An 18,355-nucleotide genomic window follows, 5' to 3' on the forward strand; every position below is an offset into this window, starting at 1 on the left:
GAATTTACTACCCTCCACGTTCTGGTTCCAGGATCATACAACCTTGGCCACAATCTGGAAGTAAGGAAGCCATTGTCCTCTTGGAATACACTGACATAGTTACAACCTGGGATGAGGAAGCTGCTGCCAGAACTGTTAGCTCAAGAGCCATGTCACACTTGCAAGGTCATGCCAGCAAAATGGTGGCCTCATACTCTACCAACTCTTTCCCCCACAATTCCCAATTCAGGTCTCACAGGCAAACATCACTGTAAAGTGAGTTCACTGCTCAAAGGCAATATTAAGCGAGGTAGCATGATGATGTATAAAGCAGTCTGTGAATCCACAGAGGGCGATGTGACAGCAGGAGCTTGGTGGGTGAGAAATCCTGATTAAGATTCTCTTCCAATAAAGTCAAATCACTACTTGATCCATGATAGGAAGAAACCGGTTTAATCAAATGGATTTTGATTCAGTGCCTGACTGGAGCTTCAGTGTTGGTTGCTACTGCTGCTGGCCTAGTGGACACTCAACAGTGCCAGGTGACTCAACAGTGTCAGACTTGGAGAAGCAGTGTAACTGTGAACAGTAGCCCTGATGCTGTACTGCTCCTCATGGCTCTGAGTGGCCCAGGAGGGCAACCAAATTGTCCTGCCCACAGAAGGGAGTAGAAATGGTGCTGAGGAGCTGATGGAGCCAGAGGGGTCTTGCTGACAGGATAAAGGAACAGAGTGAGTGGACTGACCACTGGAGGCTGATAGGAAAATAGACATCTCAGCAGATGCTTTCATAGGAGTGCCAGGACCAGGCAGGATGCCTTACATCTCGGAAGATGGCAGCTTGGGCAATGTCTATCTGATGTCATGACACTGCACAATTCTCTGAGATTTAGATGCCACACGCAAGGGAGAAGAAAATAAAAACTTTAAAAGCTGACAGAGTTAAAACTTCAAATACCTAAAAAACCTTGGATCCGACTACATAAAATATTTCTCTGTTTTCATGAGAAGGGAGGCTTGAGAAATAATTATTGGAATGTACAATTGTTCCCTTTTTTTTTGTAACTGTATTTATTATCTTGAAAATTTAGATCAGCTACACAGCACAAGGCATTGATGCATTCCCTGAGTTGGTTGACTAGAAACTGTATCAGATAGGATAGCAGTTAAAAGTATGGATTCACCAGCCAAACTGCCCACATTCAAATCCCAGCTCTAATACCTACTAGGTTGGGTAAGTTACTTTGTCACTGTGTGCCTCAGTTTTCATGTCTATAAAACAGATGATAATGATGATAATAGAATCAAATCCATCAGGTTGTTATTAGGATCAAATGAGCAAATGTAACTGAAGGTTTAGAACAGTTCCTGGCATATAGTGCTATATAAATATTTGCATTATCAGATGAGGAATGTTTGAAATCAGTAGTCTTGAAAGAAATTTAGGTTGAACAATCCTTGAAAGAATTTTGGAAAACTATGTACTTTTAAGATGACACCTTTAGCCTGATATTTACAAGTTTCATTATTTAAATAACTGCTAAGGACATAATTTCTGGCATACTGTAAATATTAAAATTTAAAAACAAAACTTAGGGGTGCCTGGGTGGCTCAGTCAGTTAAGCATCTGATTTCGGATCAGGTTATGATCTCATAGTTCGTGAATTCAAGTCCCACATCTGGTGAGCTTCAGCCCTGCTTTGGGTGAACAGGAGCCCTGCTTCCAGTAAAAACAAGTCCCACTTTGGGTGAGCCCCCCTTCTCCCTCTCTGTCTCTCTGCCCCTCCTGGATTCTCTCCCTGCCCCTCATTCACTTGCACCCTCTAACAAATCAATAAATAAAATAAAACTTATGTCATTTTCTAGAATATATCCACTAGAATCTAAGTACCACAGAAATTTTATACCCATCTTATCCACTTAAAACTAACACATGCACAAGCTCTTCTTAACAGTTGGAAATTTTGTATCATAGTTTCCCCTTAAATTTGTATTTCTCTCATTCTACTTAGAAAATTTTAACCTAATGTTATACTTTTATTTGCTTTAAAGTCTTTTATTGATCATCATGCCATACTTCTCTAGTAAAAATATGTACTTAATTGGTATTAAAATGCTAAAATTTCCTTTGATTGTAAGAAGCTATGTTAGATAGCTTTCATACCTTATTTTACAATCTTTTGACCTCTTTTTTTCCCCTTCAGCTGTCACTCTGGTGACCAGCTACAATAAGAAGCTGAGGACAACTCTCTATAACTGCATTCCCTTATCTCTTGCTGTCTGCCTCAAGGTTCTCTGTCACTTTTTCGTGTATGATCTCTCAAGAAATGAACTCTTCTGAGGCAATCCTTGACCGACAAGGATAACCAGCTCAATAGTAGACCCTATTTTGACTATCCCTCCTATGCTTCACTCTCCCCAGTTCCCCACTCTTGTTCCCTAGAATCTCTTCCTAAAATATATGAGCTGTACAGAAAGCTTTATCTCAGGCCCTGCTTTTAGGGGAACCTAAACTAAAACATATGAGTTAAATTTTTTCTTCCAGATTCAGTTATCACTATAAGAATCATGAATATGTCAATCAGAACAACAAACATTACAAATGCTGATAATTATTAAACATAAAAGCAAAACTTTACTGAAAGTGCATCTCTTAGTGACACAACTTTTTAAAAATGTCATTCATGTATCTGTGGGAAGAATGTTAGTTATGGCTAGCAGGACTCAGCATTAACTCTATTTTTTTTTATATCAAAAGTAATTCTTAGAATGTTAAAAACTTAATTCTAAATTTCTACACATGCCAAAATTTTAACTGATTAATGAGGACCAGCAAGATGACAAAACTAATTCAAAAGAGGATACAAGAAATGTATATACATATCGTCAGTAACAAAAAGGAATCCTGAGATAAGATTGCTAAATCAGATATAAAACTGGTTAATGACCAAAAGGTAATAGAGCCAACACTTTTAAGGTTATTTTCTCCCTGGGAAAGAAATCATTTTCATCTTATTTGTTTTTTTTAAGCTAACATATAATTCATAGAGTTGTAAAATGTCTGTACCCTGATTAATAGTAAATGGTGAATTAAATTAAGTAATATTCTCCTAGAAAGTCACATAACCCTTTATGCAAGCTTGTTACAACAATGCTCTACAAAAACATTAAAAGTTTCACACAACTTTTATTATTTAGTTATTATTTTTAGAGCTATAATTGCTGAGAAATGTTCATATAAATAAATACATGGGGATGGAAGGAGTTTTGTTATTGCCATGGCATTAAATTCTTTCAACTCTCAACCGAGTTATATACTCCAAAATCACACTGGTGTAACATCAAAAATTTCAAATGATAGATGAGTTGATAATTCAATTAGGTCATCTTTAAATCACATTGTAAGCAAAGAAGTAGAAAATATCTACTTAGTGAAAGAATTTGTTGCCCATTCATTAATCATTCACTTTCTCAATTTCTAAGACATATACCACAAAGACTTATCAAATACTCATTAACCAAAACTCAGACCTTTTCACTTGCCTTTGAGATATACTGTATAACCCAATTCCTCACAAAGGGCTAAGAAAATCTTTGCCAATACAATATACTTTGAAGGAACGTAAAATAGGTGATGGGGATTAAGGAATGCACTTGCTGTGATGAGCACTGGGTGTTATATGGAATAGTTGAATCACTATATTGTACACCTGAAACTAATATGACACTGTGTTAACTAACTGGACTATAAATAAAAACTTTTAAAAAACACAATACACTTTCATAAAATGTATCTTCTCATGTAATTTAAGTATGTTTTAATCAAACACTCGGCTTTCACTCAATTTATGGGGAAAATCTTATATGTTACCTAACTGGCCACATTGGCCTTTACTGTTAAATCAATCAGCTACATCAGACCTCTTTCAGAGACTTCAGTTTGGAGAGTTGGAATAGGTATTTTAAAATCAAATGTATTGGCATATAAATTACATACAAAAATGTACGTTTACAGTACGAGTTTTGACAAATGCATAACCCTATGTAACCATCACAGTCAATACTTCCATCACCACATAAAGTTCCCTCCTGTGCCATTGCAAGTTAATTCCCTCCCTGCCACTCCCAACTGCAGGTAACCGCTATTTGATTTCTTAGACTATAGGTAAGTTTTGCCTGTTCCAAAACTTAATATAAATGTACTCTTTTCTTGGTTTTTTTATTTTTATTTATTTTGAAAGAGAGAGTGTACACACACGCGTGGGGGAGGGGCAAAGAGAGAGGGAGAGAGGGAGAGAGAGAGAGAATCCTCACCGGGCTCTGTGCTGACCACAGAGCCCGATGTAGGGCTCAAACTCACAAACCATGAGATCATGAGCTGAGCCCAAACCAAGAGCTGGACATTTAACTGACTGAGCCACCCAGGCACCCCCCACACACCATGTTTTTAAGATTCATCCATATTGTTTCATGCATCAGTAGTTTGTTCTTTATTCTGAGAAGTACCCCTCTGTATGAATATACCACAATTTATCCATTTATTTGTTGACAGACATTTCGGTTGTTTCCAGGTTTGGGATATTATGAATGAAGTTGTTATGAACATTCTTGTACAAGTTTTTTGTTTGCAGACCTGTTTCATATAATCCACATAGTCATAATCTTGGAATTGCTGGGTTACAAAGTAAGTGCATTTTTAACTTTACAAACATTCCCAGACTGTTTACCAGAGTGGTTTTACCACTTTACATTCCCACCAGCAATATATAAGAGTTGCTCCATAGCCCCTTCAACATTTGGTATCATCAGCCCTTTTAATTTTAGCAATTCCAGCAGGTAGGAAATGGTATCTCTGAGTTCTAATTTGCGTGTCTCTGATGCCTAATAATATCACACATTTTCATATGCTTATTGGCCGTTCATTTATCTTCTTTTTGAAGTATCCATTTAAGTCTTTGCCCAGAGGCAACATTGTAACTCCATGTTCCAATTCAAGTAAATGTGTTAACATGAATCTCTATGACAACTATCCTAGGTCCAATTTCTAAGATTAATTCTGAATTCTTTTCTTCTTTTTTTTTTAACGGGGTTTGAACTCACAACCCTGAGATCAAGACCTGAGCTGAGGGGCGCCTGGGTGGCTCAGTCGGCTAAGCGTCCGACTTCGGCTCAGGTCATGATCTCGCGGTCCGTGGGCTCAAGCCCTGCGTCGGGCTCTGTGCTGACAGCTCAGAGCCTGGAGCCTGTTTCAGATTCTGTGTCTCCCTCTTTCTCTGACCCTCCCCTGTTCATGCTCTTTCTCTGTCTCAAAAGTAAATAAATGTTAAAAAAAAATTAAAAACAAAAACAAAACAAAACAAAGACCTGAGCTGAGATGAAGAGTCGGACGTTTAACTGACTGAGCCACCCAGGCATGCCTAAGATTAATTCTGAATTCTAAGAGGTGAAGACTTGTCCTGAATTTGTCATCTGGATGACTTCAAACTTCCTTCTATGCTCCCTTAGAATTCTCCCTCGGGAGAGATGCCTTCTTTAATAATAACTGGGGATTGGAAGAAGCAAATTTTCAACACTTCACTGTACAACTTGTTTGAATTCAAAACACTTCCAAATGGTACAAACGGTCCATTTCTAATGTCAAGTTTTGCTCCCAACAGAACTATGCTTAAGACAGAACTGACAGGACAAAAGGCCTTTAATCATGGAAACTTATTAGTCTTATTTCAGTTCTCCTTTGTTTAGCACCCCCGAGGTTTTACATACCAGAGCAATGCACCACATTAATATTCAAGGTGAGAGGTGTGCTTTTTTCTGTAATGGGGAAAGGTGAATAGTGAAAAGGGAGGTGGGAATGATATTTCCTGGTAAATCTTTTTTTTTAATTGTGATAAAATATATACATAAAAGTTACCACTTAACTTCTAAGTGTACAGTTCTGTGACATTAAGTACATTAACATTGTTGTGCAGCCATCACCAACATCCATCTCCAAAACTTTATCATCTTTCTCAACTGAAATTCTGTAAATGCTAGCTCCCCATTCCCCCTTCCCCCTGTGAACTACATTCTGCCTTGACTATGAATTTGACTGGTATCTCACATGAGTGTAATCATACAATATTTATCCTTTTGTGATTGGCTTGTTTTACTTAGCATGTCTTCATGGTTCATTGATGTTGTGGCATGCATCAGTCCTTCCTTAAGACTGAATAACATTCCACTATATGCATACATCACATTTTGTTTATCCATTCATCCATCGATAGACCCTTGAATTGCTTCCATCTTTTGGCTATTGTGAAAAATGCTATGAACATGGGTGTGCAAATTATCTATTGAAGTCCCTTCATTCAATTCTTTTGAGTATATAGCCAGAAGTGGAATTGCTTTATATAGCAATTCTATGTTTAATATTTTGAGGACTCCTGGGAAATCACTTTTAAGAAAATGAAGATCTGGATATCAATTCACTGAAGTTTCTGTGTCCATGTCTCTCTTGTAAAGTCTTTATGTAACCCAGATTAAATACTCCTGTGCTGAGTCATACCTTAGAACATAAGGGAGGTAATGCAATGTGTGGTGTGAAAAAGCAGGAGTTTGGAATAAGATACGTATAGTGAGAATCCAGTATTTACTTAACTCTAGAAACTGTGGGCAAGCCATTTCCCTCTCCATAGTTTCCTATTCCATGAATGAGGCTAACAATGCCTGTACTATAGAACTATAAAGAGAACGGATAAAAAGAACCTACCATAAGACGTTGACAATTCACTTGAAACTACATTGTTTGGAGACCTGGCTACAGGCCTAGGATCTCTGCCCTGGAGAAGAATTACCACCTGGTGACAGCCACAGATAGAGAATTATAATATAATGTAGTGTGGTGCCGGGACAGATGTGTTTGCGGGGGGATACGGGGACACATTATCCTCATGAGTAGGGTCAGGAAAGACTCTCAGGAAGAGATGGCAGTGGAAGCAAGCCAAGCAAAGACACAAAAGCATAAAAAAGCATATTGTGGGGGGAATTTGAAGCAATTTGGTGTCACCACAACACAAAATGCAAAGACATGAATGGGAACAAATGTGGTTGACAGAGCAGGCAGCTTCTTAAAGGCCATGGTAAAGATTCTTTCTTCTGTGCCTTGGTTTCATTGCATATTTCAAATTCTTCTGTAAAATGGGGATTGTTATATATCTTTTCTTTTTTAAAAGTTTATTTTGAGAAAGTAAGCAAGCAGGGGAGGGGCATAAAGAGACAGAATCCCAAGTAGGCTCTATACTGATGCGGGGCTTGAACCCATGAACTGTTGAGGTCATGATGTGAGCTGAAACCAAGAGTTGGACACTCAAACAACTGACCCACCCAGGTGCCCCTATACCTTTCTCATAGGGCTGTTAGGACTATAAACACATGAACTGGAATAACATACACACACAGCACTTAGAAGTATGCCTGGCACATACTGAGGTCCAAATATTTCCTTATGTTAATACTATTTTCTTGAGGTGGCAAGAAAGGCTTTAAGCAGGGGAGTGACACTGTCACATTTGCATTTTGGAAAGATCACTGGGGAAAGCAAGGAGGATGGACTGTAGGAGAAGAGAATACTGGAGGTAAGTAGGCAAGTTAAGAGCCTGTCACAATAAATCATCTACGAAGTAGAAAAAGCCTGCTCTACCTGAAAACAGTGACAGTGAGGAGAGAGGGAATCCAGCTATATAACTAGCAGAAGACATGAGTTCTGATGCCCATGTGAATGTGGGAGAAGCAGGAGTGGGAAGAGTCCCAGATTAGGCCCTCAAGCCTAGTTTTCTTCCTGAAGTGATCTCCATCCCTCCCTCCATTCTCTAGTAACAAAAAGGCCATCACAACACATTTCCTTTCAAAGTTTTATTAAAGTTTAATGGAACAATTAATGTCTTTTAATTTTTTTGTTAACCTCAGTACAAAAATACAGTTGACGACTTGACAAAAATGGCTCCACAGAGGGCTTGAAGGTTTCTGTTTCTATAACAGTAACAGGGAAAAGCATGCTTCCAGCTGGGGCTGAGTCCAAGCACACAGCCATTCTTGCACACACATGCGTGCAAACAGGGAAGCCCAAGCAGTAGAAGAGGATGGAAGTTTCTGGGATTCAGGAAGAAGCCCAAGATTATTCCCAGGAGAAAATGAGAAGAAACAGGCTGGTCTCCTTGGTGGGGTAAAATTATTGATTTACATTTAGGTTTGTTGTTTTAAATGATAAACTATTTCTGAAGTTTTACTATTGTAGAAAAGATGCTACTTGTCTCCTTTCACCGCCAAGGTGAATAAAGCTGGAGGAAATGGAAAAAGATTCAAATACTGAAGTGTGAGGAATAAACCTCCAAATGGCTCAAGTTTTGTGTCAAAAGTGTCATCCTTTACATTCAATGACAAATAGACATCTAAGAGGGTGCGGGAAAAGGAAGTCTGCCACACTCTGCTGGATCCAAAGCACGGAGACCAGTTTCTGTTAGCAGAAGTCTTCCACAGTGACAGCGCTCCTTCCCATGTAGGCAGGAGCAAGGTTTCCTGGTTGGTTTAATTGTTCTGAGTGATTTCTCAATGTTCCCTCCCCTGCTGCTTTCCTTCCAGAACACTAACTTTGATGAAAGAAGGGATATATTCATGTTACAACTCATCTTCAAGATGTTTCTCTCTGAAGGCATCACCAGTCAGCCTTTCCTGAGCTTCCTTCATCCCCTGAACAACTGTGAAATAAAGGTGGGGGTGGGGGGAGTATGAAGTAGGTTTTTAATATCCGACATTTGACAACTAACACAGATTTTTGTTATAGGAGAAATATGACAGGAGCACAGGATCTGGACTTGAGATCTAGTTCTGGATTTTAGGCCTGGAAAGTCATTTACCTCTTTGAATCTGTTTATAGCTTATCTATAAAATGAGCTAACACTACTTACTTCACACAGGATTATTATAAAAATTAAATAAATAATAAGAGCTTTATAATTTATGAAATACTACAAAAATATTACTAGTAGTTACTATGGCTTAGCATCCAGGATTAGGACTGAATCCCTGTCATAGACTACAGATGTTCACTTGACATTAAAGGAGTAGAAAACACCTTCCTACCATCCCCATCACATCTTTTTGATGAATGCTGCATTTATTTCATGTGCTGTGGAAGTTACAGGCATGTGTGTGCATGTGCTAGAAGGCGGAGTGGTCTTCAATGAAGTAGGCAGTCATTTCTAGTATCACCTATACATAGAAGAAGGCAGGTTCTCAAAGAAAGAGTAGACTGGAAGGAGGGTCCTACATAGATGAGACATGAAACTTCGTGTTTATCTCAGGACATCTCTCTTGTAGATTTAACTTCAAGGAGAGCAGGTGTTTTGGTACAGGCTCTCTAATACAGCGACAGGCCAGGAGCTAGATTGAGCCAGAGTCTGTAAATCTCAGAAAGCAAGCCTGTAACCTCATAAGAGCCAGGTAGAATAGTTGGTTACATCCCTTTTGCTTTCCCTAAGCCTTTAGTAAAGCCAAGTTTGAATGTTCCAGTTTCATGTCAGCTGAGCCATGGGGGATTCAGGCAAAGGTTTTGTGTCCACAGTTGGACTAATGTGTTAAAAGATGATGGCAGTGTGGAGATGGCAATGGTAAGTTGGATGAAATCCTAAAGGGAATGTGAATCTCAAGGTTCAAGAATTGGGAACCTAAAATCTAGCTGCCCTTCCCATAAGGGAAATTTCCAGCTTTTAGTGATCTGCATTTGGGTAAGGAAGATGACATTCTCCTTACCCATGGGAAGGAGATAACTTCTCCAGATCTTGTTCCTCTCCCTATTCTAAGAAATAAGAGTGCCAAGGACTCAAAACAAAGTGATCAACAACAACAGCATGGCAATGCTGAACACATGGCAACTTAGCAAACAACCCCCTCTTATAGATGACACGGGGGAACTTTGGAAGGAAAACAGGGGCAGTACGTAGCATGAATTCCATCTCTGCCTCTAGAATGATTGTGCTCAAGGATTAGAGAACAAGAAGGCATGACTGACATGATTTCAACCTTCCTTCACCTGTTTGTGCTGATGCTGTTCTCTTTGCCTGGAACATGCTTTTTGCATTCTTCTGCTGGCTAGGTCTCACTCTTCAAGATTCAATCCAGTCACTGTGTCCTCCAGCAAGCCTTACGTACTCCATGTTGGGCTACACCTCCCACCCCTTGCTTCCATAGCTTGAAATGTCCTCATATCTGTCCACAGAGACAAATTCTTATCTTTCTAGGTCCAATTAGAGATTACGATCTATGAAACCTCTTAGACTTGATCAGCTAACAGCATTCCCCCTCCTCTGAATTCTTACAGGAAGAGTGGCATTAGTGCCGTGGGAAAAAACTTAAGTTCTGGACTGAAATCCTGGCTGTGACTTAACTGTGAGACCACAGGCAAGTGACTATCTCTGTAAGCCTCAATTCTTATTTCCTGTGGTTCAGTTAGCTCCAAACTAGATTTAAGCAGCTAGGGATAGGGCTCAGTCTCATCTTTCTCCTATATTCTATACAGATCCTAGCCAAAAGCTGGTCATGCAGGAGACACTGAGCTAACATGCTGAATCGAGTCTCCTACCATAGAGCTAGTTAAATTTAGCAGCAATTCTCCTCCTCTCTCTCAACATAACATACCTTGTTCAGCACTGACGTAGAAATACTTGTAGCTGGGGTTTCCATTCTCATTGATGATTTCAGGACGCACCTTGCCACTGGGATCTATTATAGACATAATGCCACAAGGATTGCAGTAATTGTAACGGAGAGGTGTTTCAAATGCTACATAGTATATTAGGCCTTCTAGGAAACAATACCTGCCCATCTTTGCAGCCCATTATCTCACCACTCTACCCCTTGTGTTTTATGTTGTAATCACAATGAATTCCTTGCAGCTCCCTGAAGTCAAGTCCCCCATGCCTTGACATATGCTGTTCTCTTTTCCTGGCATGTTTCTTTTCTGCTTGATGATGGGGGGATTCTGCATTTCTATTGTCTCCTCCACAGAATCCAGCAGAATGCTGAGCAAAGATTAGATGGTCATTAAATTTAGTATCTTTTATAAGTTGTTTGTGGAAAGACATTTGTTAAGTTATATGAAATTAAGTTAAGTTATAGTGGAAAGACATTCCACTGCCTCAGTTGCACTATGAAGTCAAGGGTAGGAACCATGGCTTCTCTCTGTCCCTGTAGTGCCTAGCACAGGGCTTGACATGTGGCTGATACCCAAATGAATGAATGGATGCTCAGTACTCTGTCATTGCTCACAAAAACAGTTAGTTAATAAAAAAAAATTTTCCTTCCAATTTGAAGTTCTAGCATTTAGAACTCCCCTACTCTCTTGAAACTGGTTTTTGTTTGTTTTTGTTTTTAGCCATCCTACTACAATTTCACTAGATGGAGTAAGTGCCTTGACTCCTTTACCTCTCCTTCCACATCACAGATCCCCAGATTAAGGTCTTTCACCTTACCCAGAAAAAGGATTCGTGGAATATAACCCCCATCAGGGCTGAAATCTTCATCCTTGGGCTCTTCTTCATCCTATTAAGTATAAATCTTAAGTCAGATCATGCATGTCCTTTCTTTCTTCAAAACCTTTCAGTGGCTTCCCCTTTCACTCAGGGTAAAACCCCAAGTCCTTGCATTGGCCTAAGAGGCCCTACATAATCTGCCACCTGGGCACTTCTCTAACTTTATGTCCTTCTACCCCTTGTTCAGTCTTTTTCAACCATGCTAACCTCCTTGTTGTCAAGGCATTAAGCCAGGCATGCACCTCACTCAGGCCTTTGTACTTACTCTTACCCTCTGCCAGGACATGCTTTCTCCATTATCCACAAGGCTCACTCCTTTTGTTTCAAATCTTTGTCCATATGTCACCTTCTTTTCTATTTAAAATTGCAAAGTATCCCCTCCATCCCTCATTTTAAGCCATAGCATTTACCACCATCTGACATATTTTGTTTCACCTGTCCCACCATATTCAATTCCCCATATATAATTTCAATGAGGGCATAAAGGATACCTAATGAAGAAACAGGAATGTTGTACATACAAGCCCAGCACAGACAAGGTGCTCAACTGAATCACATTTTGCAGAGATCTGTGTCCTGCATGTGTTACTATACCTTTAGTTCAGCAATACAAAGATGTAAAACATGTCATAATTATAGACTAAGACTGAAGGACCTTACAATGTGGTCTTCTTAGCTAATCTCTCCTCCCCTTCTCCCACTAGTGGAGGCTGGATGGCCTTTTACACCTGACACAAGCTTTACTATTAGAAGTGAAGAGGAAAACACATACATACAGGATGCCTGCTCTGCTAAATATGATTTTACACCATTAATGATGTTAATTCTGAAACAGCAAAGACTTAAAATCATAGCAGAAAGGAGAAACCCCCAAAGTCTTACCTCAAGATTCACCATAACGAAATTATGGGAAAGTTCTGAAATTTCTGTAGATTCTGCAAATTTGGGCTTTAAAGCTAGGAGGGAAAAAAAGAGTTTGAAATATAAGAAAACATCATTTTCATATCCAAACCCTAATTTGCAGAGTTGATTCAAATAACTGAACTCTTTTTTGTTTTAAACTCCTAAGAACCAGAAATCAGGACACCTGAATTCTGGCTGTGTTTCTGCTACTTACTCCACACCTGGAGTGAATGACTTTATTTCTCTGAAACTTTTACTTCATTTATAAAATATAGATAATGGCATATAAATGAAAAAATTATTTCTATTTACTTTTTATAGCCACATGTCAGTAACTTCTATTGAAATAACAGAAAACACAGTAACATTACCGCGTGTGTGTGTATATATGTATATATATATATATATATATATATATATATATATATATACATTTTTTTTTTTACACTATTTGCACTAATTTTCTACTCCTTTTCCAACTAGGATTCTGCTGAGTGTAGCATACCAAACAAAAGGAAAAACCTGACCGGGAAGTGACAAGATGGCAAAGTAGAAAGAATAGGTGCCACAAATAACATTGGGTTCTAAATTTCATTCCCACCTCCTCCAGAAAGACTTCCCTAACCACTTCTCATGTTTCTGTACACTTCAGCTTCCTGTATTTACTGTCTATACAACTACTATAGCACTAATACTATACTCTCCCTAACCATATCTCAATTGCTTTACTCTCCAACCCCTTGCAAAGGTAACTGCAAACTTCTTGAGGGCAGGGAATCTATGTCGTATATATTTCTTTGGTATTCCTTAGAGCAATCAGTACTGCTGGGAAAAGTCTGTGCCAATGTTTTTTATTTATTTTTTTTAAAATGTTTGTTTCTGACAGAGAGAGAGAGACAGACAGACAGACAGACAGCATGAGCAAGGGAGGGGCAGAGAGAGAGGGAGACACAGAATCCGAAGCAGGCTCCAGATCTGAGCTGTCAGTACAGAGTCTGATGTGGGGCTCAAACTCACGAACCGTGAAATCATGACCTGAGCTGAAGTCAGACATTTAACTGAGCCACCCAGGTACCCCTGTGCTAATTTTTTTAATTAAATGTTAATATTTAAGAACACTTTTGAGGTTTGATTATTTGTACTTACCTTTGCAAGCTCCACACCAGGACTTATGGATGATCACCATTAGGGGCAAGCCACTTGAAAAGAAAACAAAGGAATTATAATCTAGTAATTCCACTTCTTTAAGTCTATCCTAATAAAATGGCCATATATAAAGACAAAGACTAACGTATAAAGACGTTCAGGTAGTATGATTTGGATTAAGAAAATTTTTAGGCAACATAAATATTCAATAATAGATTATAATAAAATTATTGGTAAGTTCTGACATTCCTATAAATTCTGCAAATTTGGGCTTTAAAGCTAGGGAGAAAAGACTGCAGAATAGAATAAACATCAAATTACAGTATTTCTAAATGTTATGGTTATATAATCATTGAAAATGTTAAAATTTTTCATTGGTACATCAAATTAAAACAGAATGGGGCGCCTGGTTGGCTCAGTCAGTAGATCATGTGACTCCTGATCTCAGGATCATGAATTTAAACCCGTTGGGTGAAGAGCTTACTTTAAAAGAAACAAAAAAACAAAAAACTAGAATATAAAATTATCATCTATAGTTTGGATTTAATTGTACAACTATGTACAGAGGAAAGACCCTAAAATGAAATGAAATATACCAAAACATAATAGTTATCCCTAGATAATGGGATTGTGGGTTTTACTATACTTTTTCTATATTTTCCATTTTTTCTACAATTAAATGTAATCTTTATAATCAGGGAGGAAAAAACTTTTTCTTTTTTGAAATGATGAGCAACATCATCCACCTGAACCAGTCTTGGCCAAATGAAGTCCTTAAGCTCTCAAGGCTTAAATGCCAACTTGTAGGAAAGTCCTGTGTAAGCAGCCATGGCTTTCTGAATCATACAACCCCTGTAACACCACACTACATAATACAATCATTGCATTTACTATATTTACTCTATTACTTACCCATCTCCCTGCAATAGACTCGGGAGTTCCCTAAAGCAAAGAACTCAGCTCTCCCTACATGCCCTACATGTGGCACATAGAATATTATTGATATTATTGAATATATTGATAAATGCATAGCATTTACTATGTACTAGACACTATTCTAAATACATATAATTAATTGTCAAATGAATTATTCAGTACCTCATTAGAGGCCTACTACAAATCCGGGGTGGATTTGTACCTCTAATAGTCGTAAAAACCGAATAAGAAGGAAAAACTTATGTGAGAAGTGGGATCTAAGTAACCATAATAATAACCAAAATATGCTACCCATTTATTATACATTGTGTTATGTGCTTTACAGGCATTATCTCATTTAAATCCTCACAACAATCCTAATGTATATACTACTAACGTTCTCATAATAGAAATAAGAAAACTGAGACCCCCAAGAGATTAAATATTTGGCCACATAAAATCTAGGTTCTGTCACTTATGATGTAATTCATTAAGTCTGACTCTAAAACCAATGTTCTTTCTGACCATTACTGTCTACTTCAATTTAGAATCGCAATCCACAACCAATAACTAACTTTGAATCTGAGAACAGAGGTTGGAAAAGGCGTTAGAAGTTGCCTAGTCCAAATCTTCCTTTCACACAGGAATTCTAATATATATCATCTAATATAGCATATGTAACTATAATACATCCACTATATCAAATATAACAAAAGGTGGTCCAGACTGCCTAATGAGCAAGAAACCCACCACCAAGGTAGCCCAACCTTTCAATAGCTCCATGCACTTACAGAGCAGTTTGGAATGCCTTGCTCCCTCCTCCCTCTCTAGTAAACTCTTATTTATCCTTCTAGAGCAGAGATCAGCAAATCTCTGCAGACCTGATCCAGGCCACTGCCTGCTTCTGTAGAGCTGTAAGATACAAGCTATTTTTTTTTTTCATTTTTAAATGGTTGAAAACAAATCTAAAAAGAGTCCCCCTTGTGATATGTGAAAATTAAATACAATACACATTTTGGTGTAGTTTTGTTCAAGCGCACTTATACTGAGGTGCCTGGCTGGCTCAGCTGTAAGAGTATGCAACTCATGGTCTCAGGGTCATGAGTTGGAGCCCCGCTTGGGTGTAGAAATCACTTAAATAAACACAAACACACACACACATACGTACTCATATTCAGTTGTATACTTATTGTATATGGTTGCTTTTGTGCTAAAATGTGCTACAGCTAATAAGCTACAACAGAGACCCTATGGCCCACAAAGCCTAAAACATTCACTATTTGATGCTTTGCTGACACATGTTCTACAGTAACAGCTCAAATATTAACCCCTCTACAAGCCTTCCCAAAACTACCCTCTCTCAACAGCTATTAGTCCTTTCCTCTTCTGGGGTCCCAACCCATTCTGTCATTATCCTGTAAACACCAACATTTTTACACCATAATCATGTTTACTTATATTTCTCACCAAACTATTAATTTCTCAAGGGCAAAGCCAGTATCTAATTCATCTTTGAAAATCACAAGTGCTGATTTTTATTTAATAAAATCAGTGAAAGAATGAAAAAGCTTAAAGTGGTATTTGCCTTGAAATAAAGAATGAAGCACAACACTTATGGAAGTTGTCATCATCACTCTAGGTTAGACCAAATATCCACTCTCTCATCAAGCACTGTCAAAGTACTATTTTGGTCAAAGGCATAACAGTGATACATGTGTCTCTAAATGTTACATTAAGTAAATTACATGAAGAACATTAAGTTACACGAAGCAAAAGAGATTCCAGCAGACTTTCTTCTAAAAGATTTTATTAGATGTAAACTCTAATAGTTATGTCTTTTGCTTCCACTAGAACCAAAGCTTCCCAAGGACAGAAACCAGTGGATTTATCAGTGACCCCTGGCCCCAGGACAGACTAGCAAAAAGCAGACACAGTACTTTAAAAACTGTGGTATGAAAGAAAGGCCAGTGCAGATGCAGAACTGTCTCATCTTCAGTTTCCAATCACAATTGTTTAAAAAAAAATTCATCCATCCAGTCTGCTCTCCTACAATTCAGATGGGGGAAATCCTGGGTGTGTGACACCACAGGCAGAACCCAATCTAAACAAATCCTGTCCACCTGAGCTCTGTCCCTGGAGAAATTTGCCAAGATCCTCCAAGCCAGTTCTCCATTTTCTCTAGTCTCAATTTATGCTGTAACTCAAGGCCTGTCACAACAGAGGCACTCAGAGGAAAATGTGAGTAAAATCAGTCATAACAGCTGTAGTACGACACATCAACATGCTCTGTAGACCTTCAGATTACTTTATCAAGAAACACAGAGAGCAGTGGAGGTCAGAGAAGGAGCCAGGGCTTTCCCCCCACACCTCCTCTGTTTAGTGCAGGCTCTGGCTCAGATACTGCAGAAACATGTTGGCCAGCTGAGGCAGGTTCTCATTGTTGGGATGCATTTTAGTGTAGGAAATAAACTGGCGACGGAGGCGACTCAGTTCTGCCATGGTCAAAGGCCGGGTAAACTGCAGGTGCTCCGTGGTGCCAGGAAGCTTAAGCAAGTCTCCAGGGACCGCGCGCTTCTGAGCTTCCATCAGTCCTGCCAACACCTGGCTGGTGACCTGATCCAACTGGTGCAGAAAGCTGCCGGAGGCAAGGGGCTGGGACTGTGTAGACTGATGGGGTGGGGGAGCCTGGTTCTCAAACAAGGCAGCCCGTATCTCTGCCAGGGGTAATGGTTCCTCTAAGCCCACCAAGGTGAACAGGGGCCGGTCCCAGCGGTTCCGAGAGTCGGGAGCCTCAAAGCGCAGCGTTAGGGCCTCCATAAGTTCAGGAGAGTAAAAGGTACTGACCATACGCTTTCCACATGTATCAAATTCTGAAGTCACAGGAGCTGGAAGATCTGGCACCCCGGTTTCCTCCGGCTCCAGTTCCTTAGGTACAACTGCTTGGGTTCTCCCACTTGCTACAGAGTCCACTGCTTGTGGTTCCCTGAGGACAGGGGTGCCCACCGCCAGAGGTCTCCCTCTTTCCTCAGTACGCGGCCTCCAACTCACACTGAGGTTCAGGCCTCGGTGGTCCACCGCATCAGCCACCCGAGGTCCCCCGCTTAGACCGCCCGGCCGTACGCAATATACCAGACAGAGCGGAGTGCGCGCCGCCCGCGCCAGGCAGTAGAGCTCGTAGCGGAAGCCCTTGATGTAGTCAAGTGAGTCGAGGATGACTACATCGTGGCGACTGAGGCGCCGCTCCACTGCGGCTCGCAAGGCCCCGCGCAACGCCTTCTCACGGGCCGAATCGCCATACACCGTCGCGTCCTCCGTACCCAGCACCAACGCGTCATCCACTACGTACACCGCGCGGCCCTCGGCCGCTAACGCCCCACGGAGCTCCTCCGCCCGCCGGCTCTTGCCGCTGTATGGCAGCCCGCAAAACACTACGAGCGGCATCCTTACGGGACGCGGCCATGTGCAACCGGGTAGCGTCACTTCCGGGTTGCTGAACTCTCCGGCGCAAACCGGAAGGGCAAAGTGCACTTCCTGTCCCTCTCTACTCTTAAAGGACTTATTGTTGCTGTGGAAACATGAGATCTACCCCAACTAAACCCAGGATCTGCTCTCAGAAAAAAGATGGAAATAAGAATGACATCAGTTATTTATGTCAAATAAGCCTCAAGAGAATGTGATCTGCCAAAGACTGCCCAACCGTTTATAATAGGGCCCTAATGAGCATTAAACATTGCAAAGCAGTCAGCACCATATTTATCATACAAAGACCATTCACAAATGCTAGTTCCCCTTCTTTCCTTACACCCAGTGATTCTCAGTAACTGTTTACTCAATAACCATTTCAAT

General features: G+C 39.9%; 2 protein-coding genes across 2 annotated transcripts in view; both read right to left on the reverse strand.

Moving 5' to 3' along the window:
- RAB3B (RAB3B, member RAS oncogene family) overlaps positions 1-12,503 on the reverse strand; it is a 93,597-nt gene extending 81,094 nt beyond the window's left edge. Inside the window, exons 1-3 of the mRNA XM_042997154.1 lie at positions 12,428-12,503; positions 11,486-11,555; positions 10,653-10,736 (exon numbers count right to left, since the gene is read on the reverse strand). Of these exons, the coding sequence (XP_042853088.1) occupies positions 10,653-10,736; positions 11,486-11,554 (153 nt within the window). The 5' untranslated portion in view covers position 11,555; positions 12,428-12,503. The remainder of the gene's footprint in view (positions 1-10,652; positions 10,737-11,485; positions 11,556-12,427) is intronic.
- A 1,099-nt stretch (positions 12,504-13,602) lies between these two features.
- On the reverse strand, positions 13,603-18,052 carry KTI12 (KTI12 chromatin associated homolog). Its single transcript, XM_042997153.1, has 2 exons — positions 16,447-18,052; positions 13,603-13,647 (listed from the first exon to the last, which is right to left on the reverse strand). Exon 1 carries the CDS (start codon positions 17,948-17,950, stop codon positions 16,886-16,888), a length of 1,065 nt encoding a protein of 354 aa, XP_042853087.1. The 5' UTR covers positions 17,951-18,052; the 3' UTR covers positions 13,603-13,647; positions 16,447-16,885.
- Between the last annotated feature and the right edge of the window lie 303 nt (positions 18,053-18,355).

Source organism: Panthera tigris, chromosome C1 (assembly GCF_018350195.1).
Source record: "Panthera tigris isolate Pti1 chromosome C1, P.tigris_Pti1_mat1.1, whole genome shotgun sequence".
NCBI lineage: Eukaryota > Metazoa > Chordata > Mammalia > Carnivora > Felidae > Panthera > Panthera tigris.

Coding starts and splice junctions, on each gene's coding strand:
- KTI12 (XM_042997153.1), bottom strand. CDS start 17,950: ATGCCGCTCGTAGTGTTTTGCGGGCTGCCATACAGCGGCAAGAGCCGG.